Source organism: Pseudorasbora parva, chromosome 12, assembly GCF_024679245.1.
Source record: "Pseudorasbora parva isolate DD20220531a chromosome 12, ASM2467924v1, whole genome shotgun sequence".
Classification (NCBI taxonomy): domain Eukaryota; kingdom Metazoa; phylum Chordata; class Actinopteri; order Cypriniformes; family Gobionidae; genus Pseudorasbora; species Pseudorasbora parva.
Window position 1 is genome coordinate 26,876,082 of NC_090183.1, and position 12,445 is coordinate 26,888,526.

The following is a 12,445-nucleotide window of genomic DNA, read 5'->3' on the forward strand; positions in this document are numbered from 1 at the left end:
GCGGCTCTGTCCTGCTTCCTTCCCGGGTTTCGGCACCAGTGTAACGAGTTCGATGAGGTAAGGAAGGAAGAGGACACGGGGGTCGGCAGGACTGTTGATGCTTATTTATTATTCACTCAAACACAAACGTGCACACTTCCTCGTGTGTCTTTTTCTCATATATCGCTCAGTCTCTGTATCACTTCCGGGTCACGCACTTCCGGCTTCCGGTATACTCAGGGTCTCTGTGCATCAACAGTCCGACTCTCTCTCTCCCCGGTCTCCGGTTCCGCTGGTGTTTTATCCCGTCTCCGCGCTCATTACTAGAACAAGAGACAGGTGTTATTAATCTGCGTCCAACCCACTCACTTACCGCTCGTCCCGTGGCCCTCTCTCCCGCTGCAGACCTCGCTGAACCACGCCCCCCTCGCCACAATGATCATTAAATAGTTTATCACCGTCACAATCATCTCAGCATCTGTAACCTAGGAGGACATTTCCATTCTAACTTTGCAACCCGATTATGCTTCTTTGTTTGTGATCAGGCCATTTTAAGCCATTAAGCTCTGTTGTTCAGTGTTTAGTGTTCCAGTAATCAAATTTATTCAAACATGTCAGAGAGAATAGAGACTCACATTGCGTTTTAGTGAATTATTCGTTCCAGTGAGTGCTTTGCTTTAAAATATAAGCTCTGTCGTATACTGCGATTGTTTCTGTAGAGCACAATTATGGTGTCGTACAGTAAGCGCGTGAAAGTATGGTATATTGATGGACAAAGAACAAACCATGTAAGTGCACACTCTAGATCACTGATCACATGCTGCATTCATATACAAACACATAGTACATTCACTGTTTCCACACACACACACTCAGGAAGGATTTGATTTGTCATTTGAAAGTTGTTGTGTTTAGTAATCGTAGGTTTATTCAGTAAAAGCAGTTGATTTAGGAGAGTTTTTTGGCGTCTCCGTGTGGTCCTGTTTGGTATCGCAGCTTGAGGTCTAAAACGCCAATCTTGTTGTTGCTCTGTATATACACACTACATTGTGAATTCTATAACTTTTTTTCTGTAATGTTTTTTCATGGGTGTTTAGGTGTGTATAAATTTATTATATAATATAATTTTATGGACTCTTTATATTTGGTTATTTGGTGTCCTTTTGGAGTCTCCAATGATCATTGAAACTTGCAGAAAATACAGTTTTCTGATTGTTTACTTTGCTGGATATAGAAAATGATGATAAAATGAATGTTTAATGAGATAAATGGCGTATGCTTAATTTTACGGCAAGTGTGCTTTTAATTGCGATTAATCACACGAAAAGAGTGTGATTTAATCGTAATAAAAAATAAATAAATTAAATAAATAAAAAAAGTAATATATGTATGTATGTATGTATGTATGTATGTATGTATGTATATATATATATATATATATATATATATATATATATATATATATATATATATATATATATATATATAATATATACATACATACATACATGCATACATACATACATACATACATACATACATACACACCATATTACATATTCATTATATTTTGACTTAACCTGTTGTTAACAGTCCCATGGTCTGTTGTTTTTACGGTCAATAACCATTAACATAAACTGTACTTTGTGTGAAGATGAGGTGGATGAGTTGGAGTTCATATACATTAAAGACCTCCAAACATGTGTATGAATGGATTTAGATAGACCTCTGTGGCATCTCTTTTGCTGCTGCCTCCAGGAGGTCCTGAAGGAATTTTTATGGCAGCACTTGCCTAAACCTTTGGAATGAGTTTGGTGGTTAAAATCCACTTGTAGACCAATGAGAAGTCCTCTCTTTGGTGGTGGTGGGTGCAGAAGGTCCCCCCTTCCTGCCATGTAAGAGGTGTCTGGCAGTTGTCTTGGCATCTTATCTGATGTTGCTGAACATTTGTTTATGTTCATTCACCAAGGGTCCAATCATAGTGTGGCACATCTTCTTCCACACCGGTAGTTAGGGAGGGGCCTTGCCATAAACTATACTGTGGTATTTCAATTAAAAGTTTCCTGTTCCAAGTTTGCCTTTGCCTTCGTGAGTTTGACCTACACACCTGATCTGTAACAGAACGACGGACCAAAACAGTTTTTTTGCGGCGTTTTCTTTGTGGTTTTTTGAGTTCCCCTGTCTTCCCATGGCCCTCCCCAATGTCCAGCTTCTCTGCCAGGAGCAGGGAGACCGCCCGCTCGAGGCACACACCCGGGACTTCCTCCAGCTTGCGTGCCTGTCCCGCTTCCCAGACCGCTCGCTCAGCTTTTTCTACTACGATCAATGAGCCCGAACCCAGGCAGAGGTTGAGAGGAGTCATCGCCCCGGAGCCCGGACCAAAGCGAGGGTCTGACCAGGTGCGTGAGCCGGCTACATCATCCATCATGGAGGGAGTCCTTGTGGAGCTTGAGGGTTGGGAGAGGAGCCCCACCAATCAGCCCACCGCGGTGGATGTGATGAGGATCTCTGGTGGCCATTTCGAGGAACTGCGTTACATCTTCGAGGCGGACTTAATTGACTGGTACTCAGACATTTCTCCCTCAACCCCTGTCTCTCTAGTAACCCCTGTTTCTCCAGTGTTCCAAGGTTCTCCTGTGCCCTCAGAGTTCCCACCCACCCTTCCTCTTCCTCCGTCACTGTCTACCAGCCTTTCTGCCTCGACCACACTGCTGTCCGTCATCCCCTCTGCTCCTCCCACAAGCAGTGTGGAGTCGCCTCGAGATGTCTGTCCAGCAGTGCCGTCTCGCCCAGAGGATCTCCTGTCATCACTGCTGGTCTCTTTCCCCTACACTCCACCGCGGGCCGTCGACACATTGGCTACTCCCTGGCTCCTCCCTCCCTCGGTTCCAACGGGCTCCCTTGTCTCTCCGGCTCCGCCTTGGTCAGCCGTTGTCGTTTCTCCACCTTCTGCTTTGTCTGGCTCCTCCTTCCTTTTTGCTCCGCCTTCATCCTCGGTCCCACCAGCTCAGCCTCTGTCCTGTGGTTTTCCGGCTCCACCTAGGACGCTCGTCGCTGTGGCTCCACCTCGGTCTGCTGGGCCTCTGGTGTCGTGTGGGCTCATCGACCTAGCTGCTCCTCCGGGGTCTCCATCAGTGGCTGCTTCCTCGTTGGTCGTCCCCAGGGTGTCTCCCACGAGTCATCAACCCCATGGTTCCTCCCTCCTCCGACTCCGCCCTGGGGTCTCACCTTGGCTGGTCTCTGGACCACCTGGCTCCTGCTCCAGGCTCCCCATTGGCTCCTCCCTCCTTCCACGCCCCCCATGGACTTCCCCGTTCAGTTGAACTGGTGTTTGTTTTGGACTTTCTGTGTCTGCCCGTGCATGTTCACACCCTCCTCCTGAGCCCGCTCCCACCCTCCTCTGATGTAACTGTTGCTGCGCGAGGACGCGCCTATTTGGAGGGGGCGTAATGTTACATGTATAACCTGTCTGCTGTGTTCTTTGTGTTTTGAGTTTAGCCCCCGTGACCTAGTTTCTCCCCAGTCTTCCTAATGAGTTATGTCTATCACCTCTGTCCTGTTAATTACCTAGTTTAGCCCTGTGTATTTAGCTCTTAGTTTCCGATCAGTGTTTGTCCATTGTCGTTGTCGTTCATGTAAAGTGGTGTGCCTGGATGTTCCTGTGGTATTTCAATTAAAAGTTTCCTGTTCCAAGTTCGCCTTTGCCTTTGTGAGTTTGACCTACACACATGATCTGTAACAATAGGATGCATGGAGGAGGATGCCAAAATACACGCAATGGACACTATGATTCTGTGTAAAGAACCATTCTTTGTGACTGTTTATCATTCCTAAGTTGGAAAAGACCTTCAGTTCCCAGTTTCTTCATACCCTGTGCCTTTAACGACAAAATTTAGCTAATGGCCCTCTAATTGTTCTCCATGTGTTTTATGCCCCTCAGTCTGTGCTGAGTGTGGTGAATCAGATAATTTGTAAACACAAGCTTTCATGGGAAACGGATGGAAAAGAGCGAATAGCTGACGGACAGAGATACATTAAGGAAAGCTGGTGCAGGTGTCACTATTGATAGATCAGCAACATTTGTGCTGTTTGTTTGCTTTCCAGTGCACTTCTTGCATCCTTTGTCTCTATGTAGTTCATTATGTGATGTCTTGAACAATGAGTCAATGACTATAATTACAGACAGAAAATGGGTGGACCAAATAAAAGATCAGTCACATAAATTAGAAGTGAAGGCGTAAAATTGCTCAAAAACTAATTGTGATATGAACTAGTGTCAGTGATTAAACTCTGTGATTAAACAGCTCTCAAAATAAAAGTTTGGTTTGGTTATATTACCATTGTATAGTAAAATGTATACTTCTTAAAGTAATTTAAAAAACTGTATTTGTATAGTAGAAGACTAACAGACTTACAGATTTTTTTTCATTTTTCTATATTTTAATTTAAAAAGTAAACCTGTTTTTCAAATAAAATAAAAATAAAAGATTTCATAGAGCTCCACATGACCCTTGTATTTTCAGCTAAGATGCCGCTAAATAATGCATGCTAATGATCAGAAGCACTAATTACTTTTAAATAATTCCTGCATGATAAGACACAAAAACTTGCCTAAAATGAAGTTCATTAGCTGGACTGATAAGCTTTCATTATTAAAATTGCTGATTGTCTGTGGCACTTCACATAGTTCAGAGTGTTTCCCTCCCGAAACTTGGTTTGACAACATTAAGTACTGAGGATTTTATCAGCATATATGAGTGGATTTGTCATGAATATATAATAGTGATGAAATAAAATGGTTTTAAATTCAGTTCTAGGAGTTCTTGGTGTGTCTGCTAACATTTATCATGCGGCGCCTCGAGTATGTATTAAAGAGATATCAAAGACCCGAATCTCTGTACCAGAGGAATCTGCTGTCGGTTGCGTCCATGTTTTATCAGTATGGTTTTTTAATAAGATTTGGATTTAAAAGAATTTCTCTGGGTGGGCTTATTTTTCCAAGTCAATTTCGGTATAAGCATATTCCTTATAGTCTTGGCTAAAAAAAAGCTATTGGAGTGCTATTTTCACTGTTATTGCCCAGAAAATAAGAGTCATTAAACACACATTGACCTTTTGTGGCACATTGTCAATGTATGTGGGCTAAGTTGTCAATAGGTACCTGCCGTTACATAGCCAATTATAGTCTTTTCAGCTTAATTTTAAGAAATAGTTCATTCAGAAATGATGTCATCATGTACGCATTTCCATGTTGTCCCAAACCTGTATGGCTTGCGTTCTTATGCTGAAAAAAAAGAAGAATTATTTTATGTTTTTGTTCCTTTAATTGGATGGGACAGTATTTTGAAAGGAACACCACGAGGCTATTGGCGCCAACTAGGAAGAAAGATAATTTTTTTAAATATGTCTTTTTAAATGCTCACAATGAAAGCTGGATTTGTTAAGCTTTAATCTCTCACTGTATATGTTTTTTTATTTTTTATTTTATTATTTTTTTATCAAAGATTTCACACTTGTTTGATTTCATTTCTAAGACTTATTAATAATGAAAAATATCATACAAAACAAGTCATTGTTTCACTCAAGGTGAGGTATTGTTTTTCTCATAATCACTTGCATCAGCGAGAGTCAGAATAACTTTAGTTTGACTTAAAATGTTGTATCATATTGCAGTTTCATACATCTGGCCAAAGCCAGTTTTTACTGGATTCTATGTAACACAGAACATACATTCAATTAATTTACTTATTCATCAATTAATAATCATGGTTTCAAACTAATGTGTTAGAACATGGCACTAGGGTGGTCTGAAGCTGCTTTAGTTTTGTGTAAATTAAAAGCAGCATCAATTATTTATAGTATGTTTTTTTTTTTTTTTTTTTTTTGCAATGTTTTATCATTTAACATTTCATTGATTTAATGCTTCTATATTTAATATTTAAAACATTTATTTAGTTTTATTCATATTTTCAGTATTTCAAATGTACATCTACCATTTATTATTTTGCAATGTTTTTAAAGTTTGTAAAGTATTATTACAATAAAAAAACTGTTCTATTTTAATATATTTTAAAATGCCATTTATTACTTTTCGGCAGCCCAGTCATCAGTGGCACATGACCCTTCTGAAATTATTCTTATATGATGATTTGGTGCCCAAGAAGGATTTCTTATGATCATCAATGTTGATAACAGTTGTACTGCTTCTTATGTTTGTGGAAACTCTAATAATATTTTTTTTTTTTTTAAGGATGAATAGAAAGTTGCAAAGCGTTTGCTTGAAATAGAAATCTTTTCTAGGTGTGTAAAGGTTTCTGTCACTTTTGACCAATTTAATTCTCCTTTGCTAAATAAAAGTACTCTTTTTTTCTTTTCTTTTTATCTTACTTTTCCCGAAAATTTAAATGGTAGTATAATTTTTGTGTGAATGTATGAGGCACTCTGTGCAGCTTTGAACAGTCTCTGTAATGTACCTTTCGTGGTATATATATATATATATATATATATATATATATATATATATATATATATATATATATATATATATATATATATAGGGGGATTGTTAAACGTTTTATCTATTCTATTTGCAGCTTCTCCCATTAATCTGCCAGCTTATCCTTACATTTTTCAACATACTTTAGTTACTTTAGTCTCTTCCTTCCCATTTCCTTATCCAGTATCCATTATCTGATTGTGCCTCTAATGTGTGCTCTTAGTGGAGTCAAAGCACCAAATCCAATCTATCACAGTAAAGGCTAAGCACTAAGCCCTGTGTCCAGCTATTGCTCTGGTGTCTGGCATAAGTGACTAACTGAAAAATGTTGGATGCCCTATGCTCCACTAAATGACATGATATTAAATATTTAACAGGACTAAAATTAGATGCCCACCACTCTATTCATAAGAAACAGAGCTTGAGCTGTCCGAGATTCTAATATACAATGGAAAAGACTGCTTGCTATAAACTGGAGTCGTCTGTTTTTCTTACATTTCTGTCCACTACTGTTAAAAAATTTGGGGTCAGTAAGATTTTAATTAATACCTTTTTTCCAGCAAGAATGCAGTGAATTGATCAAAAGTGACAGTAAATACTTTTTTTTCTGTTCATCAAAGAAAAAAAGTAGCTCAGTTTCCACTAATATGAAACCACACAATAAAAATACCACACGTTTCTTGAGCACCAAATCCGCATATTAGAATGATTTCTGATGACCATGTGACACTGAAGAATGGACGTAAAAAATGTTTTACTGACCCCAAACTGCTGTACATGAATTTTCCTAGAGAAAATATAAATCTCCAATATTTCAACCTACATATGCTGCAAAGCAAATCTGAGTGTATGTTTTATTCCCATTGGTCACACCGCAGTAGCAGCTGATGGTTTATATATGCAATGCTGTGGCCGGTTGCCTCTCAGTGTCAGCTATAGCAGGGATGACTGGCTATCTTCCATCCAGCGGTTTAGTGTGCACTCAATAATCATGGTTTGTTTAATAGGGAGGGAAGGGGGCATAGCCCAAACCATAATTCAGTATTTACTCAAAAGCATTAGATAAAGCCTTATGATCCCCATTAATTTAGAACCTCCTCGCTTTTAAACGGAGACAGATCAGTGTCTTAGGGAAAATTAGCATTTAAATGACTTGTGACCTGCAGCCTCCAGTCTACTCGCTGCAAAGACTTCTCAACCATGAGAAATCCTGCTCTCTCCTTTATTTGATCTGTAGCTCAGAGTTATTTTCTGTGTGTGGGTGTGGGTAAATTCATCCATTTATCTACACAGGTATATTTTCTTGTGTTTTTCTCTTGCGTCTCAGGGGAATCTCAGGTCAGCGGGGCAGACGAAGTTGTGCTGATGTTTTTATTGCCGTCTCGCATCTGAGTTTAGGTTTTGTGATGCTGTTACTGGGATATTTTAAACTGTTTTCTACCCTAGATTTAATAAACCTGCCCTAAAAGAAGTACAATCTAAATAATCTACCTTTTTAATACCTTTTTTATTGCCTGGAGCTTCGAAAAGAATGAGGATATTACCACTCATGAAATGCAGATGTGAAAATAAAACACTGTTATGCGCTGCCCTGGAAAATGTAGCAATTTCAATGTCTCGTATGACTGCTGATGATAAATCAAGTGTATTCTCACACGAAAGAAATCCTTTTTAATCTTTCAAATCTAAGACTGAGATGGTTTAAGATGGTAACTTTGCCCTAGTCCTAATGCAATGATTTTCAATGGTTCCATAAATTCACTGACGACCTTCTGGGTAAGACTCCTATTGAATGATTAGATCTCTTGGCAGAGGTTTCAATTAGCGCAGTTGGCAGCCCACAGCTTGCAAATCAATCCAGTAAGCCCAGGCAGGCTTCACTGGCTTCCTCAGTTGCCGTCTGCTTTCAAATGGCTTCTATTTTAATGTTTCTCTTCTCTTTGTTCTCTTACAGTGGGGAAGACTTCCCTGATCACACGCTTCATGTACGACAGCTTTGACAACACATATCAGGTAGGCAGCTGGCGGGCCGCTTGAAGTCCTTGTCATTCCGTCACTCAGAGAGCTCAAAGTGTCCCTCCCCTTATTGTGCAGCATCAAAGAGTCATTTCACACAATCTTCATAAAACATAATGGGCTGAGTTCAGTCTTTCAGTTGTGAGGACAATTCTTCCAAATTGATTATAAATGTTCAACATTATTGTAATGTTGTTGGGTTATTGAATAAGCATAAACACTTTTGCGAAATTTGATTATTCCTCTCCCCTATAGTCACCCTGATCTCCTGAATTAGCAGCAGCAGAGATAAATAAACTTGTATGGTCAGTTTCAAATGGAACTGATTCTATTTATAATGTGTAGATAAACTCTTGGTGAATGGTGAGCCAGGTGTAGATTCAGCAGAAGCACTACAGGTTGATATACTGTTAGACTGTTGTTTTTGAATAATGTGGGGATGGAAAGCATGCTGTGTGAAACATTGAAATGTTGTCTAAATGAGGTTGATCTTTTTTAATTAAACCTGTGAGAGAGCCTGTTATAGAGGAAAGGAATCTATCTGTGAGATTAATTAGCTTGTATATATGTATATGGGTGATTGTTTAATGACATTATTTTATTCCCTGGGATGATTTTAAAGTCATCAAGAAATGAAAACTTCATCTTCCAGTATTAACAACAAACTTCTCCCTGGTCACATTTTCTGGACTTCTCCAATCATTTAGTCTTCTTAAACCCTGACCCTTCACAATTGACTGTACCTTAAATTCATTGTAATAGCAAAACCGACATTTTAAAATCCAATCAACAATAGCTGTGTTGAAAAAATCGATTCACCAATCAATAAAGATCGATCCGTAACTCAGAGGATCGATTTAATAATAGGCCTACATTTTCATGCATGTGCGCGAGGTGGAAGAACATTAAAACAACGAAAATGGCAGCTTTGAAAACGCCAGAAACGCAGAGGGCAGAGAATACTAGAGTATATAAACTCAAGCCGAAGCACTCGTTACTATGCCGCCGTCACCGTGCTGAAGAAGCGCCGCGGACAGACCTAGTTTTCCTCACCCTTTCCTCTTCTCTTGTTCCGCTGCGGTAAGAATCGCTGCGGACAGAGAATACTAGAGTAAGTTAAAATTGACATACTCTATGTCAAAGTACGCGGCTTACGTCACAGCCGTTCTCACTGCAGCGCGCTCTTACTGCCAAGGAAGTTGTAATGGCTGCCTTGTCATGACAGCTGACAGCTGATGTTCGCTGACTAGAGCACTCTGAAAGGGGGATTGTTCTTTATAACCGTCAATACCTCATTCATTTGCAGTTGAATGTCTATAATAATAGTATCAATATGTTGCAGAGTTCTACAGTCCTGTAATTCAGGTAACAGCTGGAAAAAAATGCTTTCTTTAATCGGATCGAATCGAATAATGATAAACTATTCAAGATCTTGAGAATCGGAATCGAAACGATTCTTGAAATTTGAATCGAAACCCAGCCCTAATCAATAACCAATTATAGAACCCGTTTGAACATTTTCAATGTTACTCTTTGTTATGTGTCACAATACAGAAAAATAAATATGTTTAATTCATATTTTTCAACTTTTTAAGGTTAACCCCATGCCTTTCGAAGATCACAGACAGCCTCAGATTACTATTGTTCAACATTCACTGCTCATTAAAACATCACACTCTTACTTTATATGGACAAACTCCGTATCATCAGACAGATTAAAGACTCCAGCTTCGATATTTGAACACTGTTTATGATAAAACTGGGTTGCAGTGACATTTTTTTTTTAAATTCATGTCAGGAGTGCATTATAATCGATCCGTTAAGAACGATATTTTGAATGCGATATCACACGCACAATAATTCTCTCTCGTCTGCAGCAGCTGTGTTCACACAGATCGCAAAGAACAGCTTTCAGTTTAGCTCTTAGTTCAAAAGGGCTCAAATTTGGAGAAATATTGACATATCACATGTTTGCAAAATATTTTGTCATACAGAATACCATTTCTATTCATTTCTCACTAAATTATTCAATCTATAAGAGCTAAAACATGCACAGAGCTCTCTCTGGGTCTCTTCTTAATAATATGCATCAGATATGAGTCATCAGGCGTTCATTTGCTCACTGAGCTGTCAAAAATATGACATGTTCAGTACTGCCCTCCACATGACGCACGTGTGGACACTTTGTGTGGACACTTCCTCATTCTGGCTCTGTGATGAACGAGCCTATTTTGCATTTCTACGCGTGAACTAAGAAGCTAATAAATACACCTTATGGAATAAGGTTTTTGTGTGAATTTTTTTCATGTGATTTCGGCTATTTTATATCAATAATGGATGTTCACATTATGACTGCTAACAGGTGTAGTGATTAGCTCCATGTAAAATGATAAATCTAACATTTTTTAACATCACCATTTGAATGAAGTCCCCATTATATTGCGACAGGAAACTAATAAAAACACTCGATGGTGGTCTAAAGTGACATAACGAATGAAGGTGTAATTTTAATCTTTTAAATTGTGTTGTGTAGCTTGATGCTAACTGAAGCTCTAATGCACCTGTTGGACCAGGAGCTTTGTCTATTTTGTTACAATAATTCTCATAATGTGCTTTTAGTTTAGTTTAGTTTTTTCTTTTTCTTTTAGAAAGACTAGATAATGTTGACTACTAAATGAAATACTGCGCTGTTAATGAGCCATTTCGGCAGGCATACATGTTATAATGGATTGAATAATGGCTATTAAAAAAACACTTAAAGGGATACTTCACCGCTTTTTCATATTACTGTTATTCCCTTAACTAAAATGAGTTGATACATACCTCTCTCGACTCAATCTCTCTGACGCGCTGTGACGATCTGATAGCATTTAGCTTAGCCCACTAAGCCCAGTAATTGACAGAAATAAGAGGGGCAGGGGGAGATGTGAGGGAGGATGTTTCAGCCGGGACTTTTTACTGCGCCGAGCCGAAGTACTCTCAGAAGTGCTATTCTGCCATACATTATAGTTCTCCTTTTTAATCCGCTTAGAAAAGTGCCATGTTTTATTTTATGTCACCATACTTGATCATTCAACTATTCGTGTAACTGTATTTAAAAAGGGAAAACGTGGAGGTGTTTGGTCGCTTCTAACTTGATCTCTGTTTGGTACCATAGTGAAAGAACTGGGTTTAGTGGGCTAAGCTAAATGCTATCAGATCGTCACCGCGTGTCAGAACGATTAAGTGCACGCACTCAGACAAGAGGGGTATGTATCAACTTGTTTTAGTCAAGGGAATAACATAGTTTAATATGAAAAAGCGGTGAAGTATCCCTTTAAGATTCATAACAAAAGAATTATGTGGATTACGTCTCATACATTCAAGTGTGAAATGATCGTCGAGCACATTGTAGCATTAATTGAGCTGTTCTCCTCGCCAAACATTAGACAAAAGACTTCAAAAGGCCAACAAACTTATTTGATAAAACCATCTTTAAAAAAAATCTTAACATGGTCTTAGAAAATGTTTCATAAAATTCATAGTTTTGAACATAACAGCCTCAGATTTTAAATAAATCATGACCATTCTTGTGACTTCACTGTAGTTGTAGTAAGTCATTATACTACATTCACATAATAGTTTTATACATGAAGAAATTTTTTTAAATATTTATTTAAAAAAATATATGTTTTAGTCTATATGTCTCGAGGAGTCAACCGAGACGTTTTATGTATCCCATTTATTGTATTGAGTGACTTTTTTTTAGATCTTGTTCTTAATCATGTCTGTGGAGTGGAATTGAGGCAAGAGTTAATTTTATAGAAATGGTATGTTCTAATAAATAAGAGCTGATCAAATTTGTATATAAGGTAGCTTATGTAGGAATAAGCACTAGTGTTTGTGTGTGAAAGTTATTTTTAGTGTTAAAGAGTCACAGTAAAACTCACTTGAACTCAATTGTTGGGAGATGGT

At 38.5% G+C, this 12,445-nt stretch overlaps 1 protein-coding gene across 2 annotated transcripts in view; it reads left to right on the plus strand.

Moving 5' to 3' along the window:
* Positions 1-12,445, plus strand: part of rab6ba (RAB6B, member RAS oncogene family a) — a 142,796-nt gene that overhangs the window by 43,734 nt on the left and 86,617 nt on the right. For both annotated transcript variants that reach the window (XM_067459616.1, XM_067459617.1), the window contains exon 2: positions 8,430-8,488. In XM_067459616.1, coding sequence (XP_067315717.1) covers positions 8,430-8,488 — 59 coding nt within the window. The remainder of the gene's footprint in view (positions 1-8,429; positions 8,489-12,445) is intronic.